A 14218-nucleotide genomic window follows, 5' to 3' on the forward strand; every position below is an offset into this window, starting at 1 on the left:
CACAGCAATGATCTGGGTTCATTAAGATGAATGGTCTTGCTCAGAACAAGAGGGTTTTTCACCTTGTCAGTTTGATTAGAACCTGCTTTTTGTTTACTGGCCTATTGCCTATTGCCTACTGTCTACTGTCTACAGTATATTATATATCATATTGCTGTAGTAGCACATAAACTACATCGTAGTATTACCGTGGTACTACACTATTTATACTGTACAATACTGTTCTATACTATACAATACTATTCTATACTATACTGTAAAATCTATATTATCACTGTAGTGTTGGAGACAGGAAGCTAACAGACAGACAGATGGAGAGGCTAATAGATAGACAGGCTAACTGACAGACAGATGGAGAGGCTAATAGATAGACAGGCTAACAGACAGACAGATGGAGTGGCTAACCAACAGACAGGCTAACAGATCCTACAGCAGAAATCTTGTTAAGGTGTCACAGCAGCTGTGGAGCTGGGGAACACTGAGCTAGCATTTCTGCTTGTAAACTTGTTATTACTTTATTCTCCGGGCAAGATCTTATTTCAGACAACTGGATAACCAGTACAGCTATAATGAAACTGTCAAATAGTTTTCTACAGCCTTGAAGTCATTTCCACTGCTGACTCTCATTGTCTCCCGCTAATCAGGGTGACATTCATCAGACCAGGAAACCAGACACACCTCTTGAGTTGTGTTTCAAAATGGGTCCTACCTAGAGTGTGAAACATGTATGGAAGTACATGTTTGTTTTTTTCAAAACCAAATTCAAATGCAATATGGCTTAATGCAAAAAAGTACTAAGCCAATTAGTTCTCTAGGGTGTTATGTGATCAAATGTTTCTTATGCTAAGCGCTCTGCTTTATCCCGTATAAGAAATAATGGTCTCTCAGGTAAATTTGGTGCTCTTTGCCGTTGAAAGAACGAGGGAATGCTGAACACACATTTGCATTTTGAAACATAGACATGATTTTAAAAACCCCAGGGAAACATGTCATATTTTATTTATCTGTGATTGATTTACCCTTGGTGGCTGGGGGCTGGGTGGAAGCCAGCATCCTGGAAGTAAGCTCAGCAAAAACAACAGTGAAACGTTGGGTAAGTTAAGAGCTGGTCAGGAGTCAAACTGGGGTTGAGTAAGTTAAGGGCTGGTCAGGAGTCAATCTGTGGTTGGGTAAGTTAAGAGCTGGCCAGGAGTCAAACTGGGGTTGGGTAAGTTAAGGGCTGGTCAGGAGTCAAGCTGGGGTTGGGTAAGTTAAGGGCTGGTCAGGAGTCAAGCTGGGGTTGGGTAAGTTAAGGGCTGGTCAGGAGTCAAGCTGGGGTTGGGTAAGTTAAGGGCTGGTCAGGAGTCAAGCTGGGGTTGGGTAAGTTAAGGGCTGGTCAGGAGTCAAGCTGGGGTTGGGTAAGGTAGGTAAATACAGAGTACAACTATACTTCAGCTGCGTAAAGCCCAGTTTATACCTGATGTTGTCATGTGTCCTTATTGTCTGGATATTCTCCAAATTCAGATAAAAATTCCTGAAATGTTTGTAAATAAACCACATTGGTAATTGAACTTCTAAGTATCAAGGGAGAGTATCATGATGAAGGATGCCTATCTCCATTTAAAGCTCTAATATGCCTTTTGTCCTGATCTTGTCCACATTCTTCAAGAAGAGAATATAAGGATGTATTTGATTGGACTGTATGTGAGCATCATCATATAAATGTTGAATCATAGAGAATGAGATAGATAAGCTTAAAGGTGCTTTAATAGTGAAAAGTTTGTGGCACCTGCTCCCCTGGGACTGTACCTTCAGCTGCTGGTGCCTGAACTGGGACCTCCGCTGGGACCTCTGCTGGGACCTCCGCTGGGACCTCCGCTGGGACCTCCGCTGGAGCTTTGGTTGGAGTGGCCACTGGGGCAGGTGTGGGTTCCTTCTCCTTGGCTGCCTTCTTGGTGGCGGACTTCTTTATGGGGGCTGGCTTGGCTGGCATGGTGAAGGGACTCTGGGGAGCGGTTTGGATGAGGGCGATGGCAGTCCCTGGGATATATAGAGCCACGAGGGACACGACTCCACCCCTTGGATAACCTTATATATAGATGCTTGTAATCATACACACAGCTCCCAAATGCCTCTGTAAACCAAACGAGAACACACACACCGCCCCTAGAGAGCTTCTCTAACGCACAAAGCAGACACTGACCAGTGGGCCCAGCATTCCTCTCCTACACACCCCTCTCATCACCTCAGCATTCATCCACACCAGGGAATTAGGCTGGAATCAATACCTGTTTCTATGTCTGCATGATTGTTTCTTTCCCAGCATTCAATGGAAACATGGTTTGCTTTTCAACTCTCTTGTTATGATACAAACAAACAATGCAATGCTTGATAATTTACAGCAATGTAATATACCAAACTAATGATCAAACCAACAGAACTACTGATCAAACCAAGTTCTAACTTGAATAGCTGCACTTTACTGAACTTAAATGTTTTTCATTTCCCTGGGTCAAGATATATATATATGTAAATAATATGCTTACTGCTCATTTTCATAATCTGATATTGTAGTTATATAGTCATATTTCAACTTTGTGTAGAACCATTGATATGGGCATAGGAATAGATATGCTGGTAGAGTCTGGAAAAACACCTCAAAAACATCCAGTTGTTAGTAGATATGCTGCCCTCTACTGGTAGAGTCTGGAATAACACCACAACATCCAGAGGCTCATACTACAAATCAGGATTTGGGGTAAGCAAGCTAACTTCAGGTTGAACCCAGAGTCACAACGGTAGTTCACATGTTACTGGGTTACATCTTCATGGGAACTCATGCTACAGACCTAACCTGCTCAGGACCAGGTTATATTACAGATAACAGATCAACCCGTATAAAAGCACCGCCTACTGACCAATCAATTCTCGATTGAAAATGGTGTCACCATTCTCAGAACTTCATGTGGAGCTCAGTGCTTGGAGTGAGAGGGTGAGAGGGTCTCTTAGAAAAGCAAGAATATTTAGAAGCCGACAAAACCCGTTGGCTTTCTCTGATGAGTATCTTTATCTTTCTCAGCTGAGGGAATTACACAGGCCTATCTTTGTCAGTGTCTTGAGTCATATTAGATTCAAGATAGGATTAGATTAAACTTTATTGTCATTAAATGCAGTTAGCATTTAACCAGAACTGCCAAAAGAGGAGGGCAGAATATTGACAAGCATTTACAAGTATTAAGTATATGTACACTCACCTGAAGGATTATTAGGAACACCATACTAATACTGTGTTTGACCCCCTTTCGCCTTCAGAACTGCCTTAATTCTATGTGGCATTGATTCAAATGTTGGCCCATATTGATAGGATAGCATCTAGCAGTTGATGGAGATTTGTGGGATGCACATCCAGGGCACGAAGCTCCCGTTCCACCACATTCCAAAGATGCTCTATTGGGTTGAGATCTGGTGACCGTGGGGGCCATTTCAGTACAGTGAACTCATTGTCATGTTCAAGAAACCAATTTGAAATGATTCGAGCTTTGTGACATGGTGCATTATCCTGCTGGAAGTAGCCATCAGAGGATGGGTACATGGTGGTCATAAAGGAATGGAAAAGTTTGGAAGGGACAATTACATAAGTAGTCCTGAGCCCATGTTGTGATTTCCATTACAGTATCATTCCTGTATGTGATGCAGTGCCGTCTGAGGGCCTGAAGATCACAGGCATCCAGTATGGTTTTCCGGCCTTGACCCTTATGCACAGAGATTGTTCCAGACTCTCTGAAACTTTGGATGATATTATGCACTGTAGATGATGATAACTTCAAACTCTTTACAATTTTTCTCTGAGAAACTCCTTTCTGATATTGCTCCACTATTTTTCGCCATTCGACTTTCAACATTCGATATGTTATCTATATTCTATTGTGAATTAAATATAAGTTTATGAGATTTGTAAATTATTCCATTCCATGGAATCGGGTTTGAATATACAGCTCTGGAACAAATTATCAGTTTCTTTGGTTTTACTATTCATAGGTGTGTTTAAGTAAACGAACATTGTTGTTTTATTTTATAAACTATGGACAACATTACTCCCAAATTCCAAATATAAATATTGACATTTAGAGTATTTATTTGTAGAAAACAACAACTGGTCAAAATAACCAAAAAAATATGCATTGTTTTCAGACCTCAAATAATGCAAAGAAAACGCATTAATATTCATTTTTCAACAACAAATACTAATGTCTTAACTTAGGAAGAGTTCAGAAAACAATATTTGGTGGAATAAACCTGATTTCTTATCACAGCATGTGTCTTGGCATGCTCTCCACCAGTCTGTCACATTGCTGTTGGGTGACTTTATGCCACTCGTGGCACAAAAATTCAAGTAGCTCGGCTTTGTTTAATGGCTAGTGACCATCTGTCTTCCTCTTGATCAAATTCCAGAGGTTTTCAATGGGGTTCAGGTCTGGAGATTGGGCTGGCCATGACAGGGTCTTGATCTGGTGGTCCTCCATCCACACCTTGATTGACCCGGCTGTGTGGCATGGAGCATTGTTCTGCTGGAAAACCCAATTCTCAGAGTTGGGGAACATTTTCAGAGCAGAAGGAAGCAGGTGTTCTTCCAGGATGACCTTGTACTTGGCTTGATTCATGTGTCATTCACAAAGACAAATCTGCATTCCAGCTTTGCTGAAGCATCCTAAGATCATCACAGATCCTCCAACAAATTTTGCAATGGGTGTGAGAAACTGTGGCTTGTAGGCCTCTCCAGGTCTCCATCTAACCTTTAGACGACCAAGTGTTGGGCGAAGTTGAAAACTTTTCTCGTCAGAGAAGATGACCTTACTCCATTCCTCTACGGTCCAATTCTTATTGTCTATTGCGAACTTCAGCCTGGCTCTTCTTTGGTTCTCACTGATTAAGGGCTTTTTTCTAGCTTTTCACGACTCCAGCCCTGCCTCTAGGAGCCTGTTTCGAACCGTCCTCGCCATGCACTTCACCCCAGCTGCAGTTTGTCATTCTTTTTGTAGGTCACTTGATGTCATCCTACGGTTGTTGAGTGACATTCGAATGAGTTGACGGTCAACTCGGTCAGTGGACAGACATTTTCGCCCTCTGCCAGTCTGTAGCTTTGTTGTCCCCAATGTCTGTTGCTTGACTTTGTTCTTATGAATCGCCATCTTTGACATTTTCAGGATGGAAGCAACCTGACGCTTGTTGTATCCCTCTGCCAGTAAAGCCAAAATGTAACCCTTCTTTTCCTCACTCAAAGCTTTTCTTATTCAACTCTTTTGTCATGTTTATTCAAATTACCTTTGAGGTACTACTTCCATAGTTTTTGCCATCCAGGTGGTCCTATAGCAAGAGGATAGTGATGACCACAGCAGTGGTTTTTATACTTTTCGTCATTAAATTAGATTTGGTTCAGGTAATCACCTAAATAGTAACTCATTAAGTAAAATGAGGTGTGCCTGGGTTGGAATTTAACAGACACTGGAATTTAATGGCTGCAATACATGTAGAGATGCTGATTTAAGATATATTAGGAGTGGTCTCTTAATTTTTACCAGAGCTGTATATATATATTCTTCACATTTGTCTAAAATTATCATTTTCTCCTCTTGAATTAAATATGCAGCACTGCTCCATGTTTGAGATTGGTCATATGATGCAAACACTGCCCCTTTAATGTGAACACACTTGTTGCTAGATTGGGAAAACCTGGGTTGATTTAACAAATTGATAACCACCCTTGTGACACAGGATTGCAGTTATGGGGGATTGCGGTTGTTAGGCTTGGTGAAGCCAGCTAACAAAAAATCCTGGGCATGTTGAACTTGCTTTGTGGTATAGACCTCAGATGTTAGTAGTTATGCTGCTGTTTATTGACAGGCTTTCCACAGAGAGCAAGAAAGGCCCCCTAAAGTCGGAATTGGGCAAACAAGACCTTTCCCAGCAGGGCTTTAGCTAGTGGTAAGCCTGTTCAGTCGTTCAGTCAGCTTCAGACAGTTGAGCATCAGATCCTTTTTTAATGCATCCCTTTTGCCATTGTCGGTCCGAAAGGAGGTTTTGCGGTGGTCACAAGTTATTTTGCCTCTTTGCTAATGACTATTTAATGGACTATCTGCAGCATGTTATCTGTGAAATTGGCCACACATTAGCCACTTTTTACCCGCTCTTACCAGATAACATGCTGCAGATAGTCCACCTCAGAAAATCTGGAGAACATGTTCAGGATCGTTCACAAATATTGTTTTTCCTTTCTAGTCTTTGGAAAAGGGCCAACACAGTGTACCATTACTCATGTGAATAGAAACACTGGTAAAGGCACTAATGGAGCAGGGTTAGGGTTACGGTTAGCAAGGGGAGTCACTTTAATGGAGGGTTACGGTTAGCAAGGGGAGTCACTTTAATGGAGGGTTAGGGTTAGCAGGGGGGAGTCACTTTAATGGAGGGTTAGGGTTAGCAGTGGGAGTCACTTTAATGGGGGGTTAGGGTTAGCAGGGAGACTCACTTTAATGGAGGGTTAGGGTTAGCAGGGGGAGTCATTTTAATGGAGGGTTAGGGTTAGCAGGGGGAGTCATTTTAATGGAGGGTTAGGGTTAGCAGGGGGAGTCATTTTAATGGAGGGTTAGGGGTAGCAGGGGGAGTCATTTTAATGGACATATATGACACGTACGACAAAATTCAACTATGTCTTTGTGCATTTTTGACCAGTAAAAAAAAATAAAAAATAAAAAATAATAATTTCATTACCCCCTCATGGTTTTACTCATTCCTAAATGGCCACTGGCAGGAATGTCATGTGTCATCCGAAGAACGTTGACCCTAAAACACACAGGCAAAACAATTTGATTCGGCTCCCTCCACACACTGAAGGCTGGAGATTGTGGAGGTCTAATTTGTCATTAACACTTCCTTCTAGATGTAAAAACCTTCAGGCTAATCGTACATTTCAGAATCTGCCAAACGCTTCCGAGCAACACCTGAAAGGATAGGGTCACGGGACTGCTCTTGTATTAACCAATCATGACTAAATTGCCCTGAAAGCTCCTCAGAGGAACTTTAATCGCCGGTGAGTGACCACAGGATGCCACTCCTCACCCTCAGAAGACACAGACCCTTCCCATATAAAACTATCATACTCTTTATGTCAGGCAAGCTGCTCAGGCAGAATGTGCACGTGAGTAAAAACTGCAGCACCAGTGGAGACCAAAGCACCTGGCTTTGCCCCACCTTTTTCTTTTTCTTTCCTGTGCAACTTCCAGCATTGAGAGATGAAGTGACCTCTTTTACAGCAGTATAAAGCCTCCAGACTCTAACCCTTCCTCTCAAACCCCAAAGGGGAAACCTGACCAGGAGGAGATTATGGGGAGGCACCACCTGCTCTTTGGAAGAGGGCTGAAATCTACTCCCACTTTTCCACTGCCTTTTGGTTCTTTAATGTTAATCTTTTTATGAACCAACTCATAATCATCAGCAAACACATCTTATGGTCATCAAGATGGATATGTAAATCCATAGAAATGGAATTCTTAAATTCCTCTAATTGAATAAATTATTTTAACGTGAAACTGTTGTCCTACTTGGGCTGCCCGCACCACCTATCAAAAGCACTCTCTTTTTGACAAGCAAATTTAACATGTGACATTCCATGGGTCCTCACCAATGTTCTGAACTTCTGACGGTAGGCCTCAGGCACCAACTGTAGTGGCCTTTAGTTAAATACCCATTCTATTAACTCAAGCCACTTCCAGGAAGAGGCAAGACTAGTTCCGACACATAGGTTGTTCCACACAATTCCAAGAAGATTCCCAAACGATTGTGTTATATGCAAAAGGTATTCATTTATTTAACAGAGACAAATAACATAACAAACAAACAATGTTCCAGTCACAACTCCAATATTCCAATGTGTCCAATGTTCTTTCTATAACCCTCTAAGTCCTAAGGTCGAAAAACTGTGTGCCTTCTCACCTCTTCTCACTCTCTTTCTCTGACACACCTTCAATTACCACGTATCCCAGGTGGTATGAACAGGGGCCAAAATCTGATAACAAGTTTGGAAGGGACAATCACATAAGTGTTATGGGTGGGACACTACTGTAGCTCTGCAAATTCAGCTATTGTGTGTGAACCCTACCAACATAAAACAAATGTACTGGTTTAACCTCACGTTAGCTATGTGCATTGAGAGCCTTTCAGACAGTAGACATGAACACTGTCACTTTGCCAGCTAAGGAAAACTACACACACTGCACTGCAATCTTCTCTCATTGACTCAAATTCAAACAGCCGCAAAAGCTGGTTTATGTTATTATAGATTGCTAGCAAACATCTGCTAACAGTTAGCTAACATAACGAGTGACCTGTAATTCAATGCAGAGAAAATGAAGGCTGTTGACGGTTATACATGTGTTTTATTGTCCATGAGTGTACAGTTTAGACTGAAACATGATGAGCTAGCCAGCTAGATGTTTAGCTTATGTCACAGAGAGGCACACACAGTGGTGAGTAAGTGACTGAGGCTGTGTGAGTGATGCAGGGATTTATTTAAGACAAAGAAGACGCCAGTGGTGCGCGATTCATTCACAGTCTCTGGACGCGGAGGGGTGAACATCTCCTGCTCTGACTGCAGCTGGGAGGGACACTGCACGAGGACTGGGCCGCCTGTGAGTGATTTTGAAACTTAAACCCACTATTAAGTGTCTATATGCAGCACAAGGGCTTTCATTGCATCTTATTACTATTATTGAAATGACATAGTTATGTTTACATTTATATATTGGGGGGGACAAATCATAGTTTTCCCCAGGATGGGGGGGTGCGAATCAAGGTGATCATGAGACACAGTTAGTTAGACAGATTATTTATCAAAACAAAAATAACAATAAACAATAAATGTAAACACAATTGGATATAATTTTAGTAGTCTTAAAAATTTGAAAAACAACACAAAACTATCCAAAGAACCAAACTACAATGAAACTATAAATGGCTCCAACACCAACTCATATAAGCAGTCAACACGGAGGCTTTAACAATGTCATAATCAGAGGAAGTGCTTTCATCCAAAGAATACACCTCTTGAGCTTTTCCTTCAAACACACTTTGTACCAAGAGGGCCAAAACATTTCAGACCATTTCAGGCTATTGGCAAACTTTGCAAAAGAAATTAAAAAGTCTCATAATCCTGCTTGCTAAAATGAGGATCCAAACTAATGTATTTATTTACATCACACTCATCGTATGTTTAGCACTATCCAGCTTTCTTATTTAAATCACAGAGACTCCTCCCTCTCTCTCTCAAGTTTCCATTTGAAGCGCTCCATTGCATTTCCTTGCTCCTTTGCACTTCTCTTGCTCCATTGCATTTCTCTTGCTCCATTGCACATCTCTTGTTCCAGGTTGAGCTTCACCAGCTCTATCTGAGCGAAAGTATCCACCTCACTTCCTGGGTTTCCATGTCAATCATCGAGTAAAGGCTGTATGACATATTGATGTTGTATTGGTGGACTTGGTGGAGTTCGATATACAGTGGGGAGAACAAGTATTTGATACACTGCCGATTTTGCAGGTTTTCCCACTTACAAAGCATGTAGAGGTCTGTAATTTTTATCATAGGTACTCTTCAACTGTGAGAGACGGAATCTAAAACATAAATCCAAAAAATCACATTGTATGATTTTTAAATAATTAATTAGCATTTTATTGCATGACATAAATAACTGATTACCTACCAACCAATAAGAATTCCAGCCCTCACAAAACTGTTAGTTTTTCTTTAAGAAGCCCTCCTGTTCTCCACTCATTACCTGTATTAACTGCACCTGTTTGAACTCGTTACCTGTATAAAAGACGTTACCTGTCCACACACCCAATCAAACAGACTCCAACCTCTCCACAATGGCCAAGACCAGAGAGCTGTGTAAGGACATCAGGGATAAAATTGTAGACCTGCACAAGGCTGGGATAGGCTACAGGACAATAGGCAAGCAGCTTGGTGAGAAGGCAACAACTGTTGGCGCAATTATTAGAAAATGGAAGAAGTTCAAGATGACGGTCAATCTCACTCAGTCTGAGGCTCCATGCAAGATCTCACCTCATGGGGCATCAATGATCATGAGGAAGTTGAGGGATCAGCCCAGAGCTACACGGCAGGACTTGGTCAATGACCTGAAGAGAGCTGGGACCACAGTCTCAAAGAAAACCATTAGTAACACACATCCAGAGAAGGAATGGGAAAAGCTCATGTGGTCTGATGAGACAAAGATTTAGCTTTTTGGTCTAAACTCCACTCACCGTGTTTGGAGGAAGAAGAAGGATGAGTATAAACCCAAGAACACCATCCCAACCGTGAAGCATGGAGGTGGACACATCATTCTTTGGGGATGCTTTTCTGCAAAGGGGACATGACGACTGCACCGTATTGAGGGGAGGATGGATGGGGCCATGTATCGTGAGATCTTGGCCAACAACCTCCTTCCCACAGTAAGAGCACTGAAGATGGGTCGTGGCTGGGTCTTCCAGCATGACAACGGCCCGAAACACACAGCCAGGGCAACAAAGGAGTGGCTCCGTAAGAAGCATCTCAAGGTCCTGGAGTGGCCTAGCCAGTCTCATGACCTGAACCCAATAGAAAATCTTTGGAGGGAGCTGAAAGTCCGTATTGCCCAGTGACAGCCCCGAAACCTGAAGGATCTGGAGAAGGTCTGTATGAAGGAGTGGGCCAAAATCCCTGTTGCAGTGTGTGCAAACTTGGTCAAGAACTACAAGAAACGTATGATCTCTGTAATTGAAAACAAAGGTTTCTGTATCAAATATTAAGTTCTGCTTTTCTGATGTATCAAATACTTATGTCATATAATAAAATGCAAATTAATTACTTAAAAATCATACAATGGGATTTTCTGGATTTTTGTTATAGATTACGTCACTCACAGTTGAAGAGTACCTATGATAAAAATTACACTTACAAAGCATGTAGAAGTCTGTATCAGATACTTGTTCTCCCCACTGTATAAGCGGACAATTATATGCTTTTACATAATTTATGTATAAAAGTTGTGAATGCAAGTTCTAGCACAGTTGTTGCTCACAAATCTTCAGAAGGTTACGTTTAACAACTTGTTCCCACACACTGGTTCTTGTTATTTTGTGTGCTCCCTCCATTTCTCCAAATCAACTGAATCGTTCTGATAATAGTTCTGATAATAGTGTGTCTCTCTCCTACTTCAAAGAACTCTTGAAATCTGGCCATTTTCATTGGCTTTTATTTCAGGGACTGGCATCAAATCTGATAGAAACAGAATGATTTAACTAACACTTTGTTTGCTTAGATCACATGACTTGGTCACTTTGAAACAAGCTTTGACGCTAGGTTTCAGCACTGCATTGTCTGGAACCCAGACAGTGCTGTTCTTATTTAGTAAAACATATAATTGTTGGAACAAACAGAAATGAAAAGTGACACTGCATTTTTGCCGTATTTTCATATGTTCTGAGTGTACAGGAACTTTACTGTACCAATACTGGAGGGCACTGTATTTTGTCACTTAAGCTCAGTCTGTGCCAATAGTCAAATAGCTGCTTGCCAGTCAGAGGTCAAAGTTTGTCATGGGCATGCTTGAGAAAGCACAGACACTTTGAGCCCTCATAACTTCCATGAACTCTGATTTACTACAGATATACCTTTCTTTCTCATGTATATCACAACCATCTCCTGCCACTAATGCTTTGTGCTTTTCACTGTGCCATCCTCCCTGACAAACTCTGGCTCTTTAAAGTCACATCTCAAAACTAAGTTCAGATTTGAACACACTCCCAGAGCTGCATGACCACACCCCTACTGCATCCTGACCACACCCCTATAGGTGCATGCATACAAAACAACATTGGCCCCATCAAATGCTTTGGACTCCAAATACCAGGCAATGTTGCACAATGCCCTCAATAAATTTCATAGAAACCACCTCATTATAACCCAGAGATGGAGTCAAGACCACAACCCTGGAGACCCAGACCAAGACCCAAACCTTGGAGACCAAGACCCAGCGGGTCAAGACCAAGACTACTTTGAACACAAAAAAAAACAAGACCAAGACCTTAGACTATCCAATATTTCCCAAACATAAAACAGTAAGAAAGTAATATAAGGAAATAAATGATTTTTTTGCAATGTATTCTGTAAAACAAAGCATTGTTTTACAGAATACATTAGGCCAAATTAGGTAGTGTAGCTATTAAGCCTAGCTAACCAAGACTTTAGCTTGGTACTATATATGAATGTAATGTAATGAGTTATGTCAGAAGTATAACTGAACAAATCATGACCACTTAAGATAATGTATGTATTAGCTAGCTAGCTATGATTTACCTGCAGACATCAAGGGTTGCAGGCGGCTGCAGATCTGTTTGGTGTCAGTTCACATACAGTTCAACAACAGGTGCACAAAGGGACAACACATGATAGAAAACACGCAAATACAGTACTACAGGTGCACGAAGAGACGAAGAGACAAGCTAGCCTATATGAAAAATCGGTCTCGTTTTACAGAGGTGACCAAGACCGCAACACTGGAGACCAAGACACAGCCCAAGACCCAAACCCTGGAGACCCAGACCAAAACCAAAACCCCGGAGACCCAAACCCCGGAGACCCAGACCCAGACCCAAACCCCGGAGACCCAAACCCCGGAGACCCAGACCCCGGAGACCCAGACCCAGACCCAAACCCCGGAGACCCAGACCGCAACACTGGAGACCAAGACACAGCCCAAGACCCAAACCCTGGAGACCCAGACCAAAACCAAAACCCCGGAGACCCAAACCCCGGAGACCCAGACCCAAACCCCGGAGACCCAGACCAAAACCAAAACCCCGGAGACCCAGACCAAAACCCCGGAGACCCAAACCCCGGAGACCCAGACCAAGACCCAAACCCCGGAGACCCAGACCGCAACACTGGAGACCGAGACACAGACCGTCTGAGTGGTCTCCAGACCGCAGCTCCATCTCTGTTATAACCACAATAGTTATGTGTCTCCAAAACCAGAATATATATATATGGTGAGAAAAATTATAGAAAGCTTTTATCAACAACACATAGACAGCCTCACAAAAGGTTAACAGTGAGAATGGGAAGGTTTTATTGACACAGCAACAGGACAGAAAAGACCATTGAGAATGAGAAGACATGGCTTTATTAAGAACATAACAGTGTTATGTTGTGTATGGTATCAGTTTAACATGCTCTTATAATGAACCACATTCCCTATAGCTATTCAATCAATTAATCAATAGCAATCCTCATTCGTTGTCCACTATTTCTATGTTTAAGTGATGATTGTTGTCGCAGATGCATTGGCTATGTACAGTAGTGATGTTCTGTACAAGCTAGAAAGAACCTTTTACAAAGAACTGCGCTAGAAAGTATATTTTCTTTAAAATACTGACAAAAAAAGAAAATCATATATTAATTTATGATCCCCCAGGAAAGGTCAGAGGTCAATATAGGACCGTATTGCCTCAATGAGATGATCAGCACCAACTCTCCCACATCCTAGATCCATGTGAGAAGATCAGATGGCTGGTGATTAAACTCCAGCCACTGAAGTGATCTGAGGTATTTCCTGGTTAAGATCTTGGTCGAACTGTGGTTAAGATAAGGTAATGTTATTGCCATGGTAACCGTGAACAAAAGCAGTTGTCTCTGTGACTCTGGTCCAATCCTCCAAGGAACAAACATACAAAAACTATTAGTTCTCCCCCAAACACTTCATAACCCAAATATAACCTCCAACACCCCCAACACAGACTGGTCATAACCAACCCCTTCAGAACAAATTTGTCACAACCAGAAATTATTACCTTCTCTCCAAACTCTTTGAGAACATGGTTTATAACCAGATCCAGACCACTTGGGTTCTGTTGGCAGTAGTTTTACAGTAGACTTACATCTTGCATACTAAACTTCAAGGTCTGGTCCATGTAAAATTTGACCCTGTGTTGGATTAATTTTATCAATCGCTATGTTATTCAACATTGACCAGCAGTAAAGACAGTGGATATAAAAAGCAACATTAAATAAAGTTTATGACATCATGTAACTGGTTCACACTGTGAACCCTTAACTCTTCACACTAGTCATTCCAGGCTTCATTACTGTTGTTCAAGCAGCAGGATATTATGCTAGCAGTGCTAACTCAGATTGTTAATTATATTGCCTTGT

The 14218-nt window shown here is 41.8% G+C and overlaps 1 protein-coding gene across 5 annotated transcripts in view; it reads right to left on the minus strand.

Annotated features, from left to right (window-relative positions):
• Positions 1 to 2314, minus strand: part of mybpha (myosin binding protein Ha) — a 53618-nt gene extending 51304 nt beyond the window's left edge. Inside the window, exon 1 of one of the 5 annotated variants that reach the window (XM_029123983.2) lies at positions 1789 to 2314. In XM_029123983.2, the coding sequence (XP_028979816.1) occupies positions 1789 to 1972 (184 nt within the window). In that variant the 5' untranslated portion in view covers positions 1973 to 2314. The remainder of the gene's footprint in view (positions 1 to 1788) is intronic. The other 4 variants (XM_029123982.2, XM_029123985.2, XM_029123984.2 and 1 more) reach the window with 4 other exon arrangements.
• Positions 2315 to 14218: the final 11904 nt, after the last annotated feature.

Source organism: Esox lucius, chromosome 12 (genome assembly GCF_011004845.1).
Source record: "Esox lucius isolate fEsoLuc1 chromosome 12, fEsoLuc1.pri, whole genome shotgun sequence".
NCBI lineage: Eukaryota > Metazoa > Chordata > Actinopteri > Esociformes > Esocidae > Esox > Esox lucius.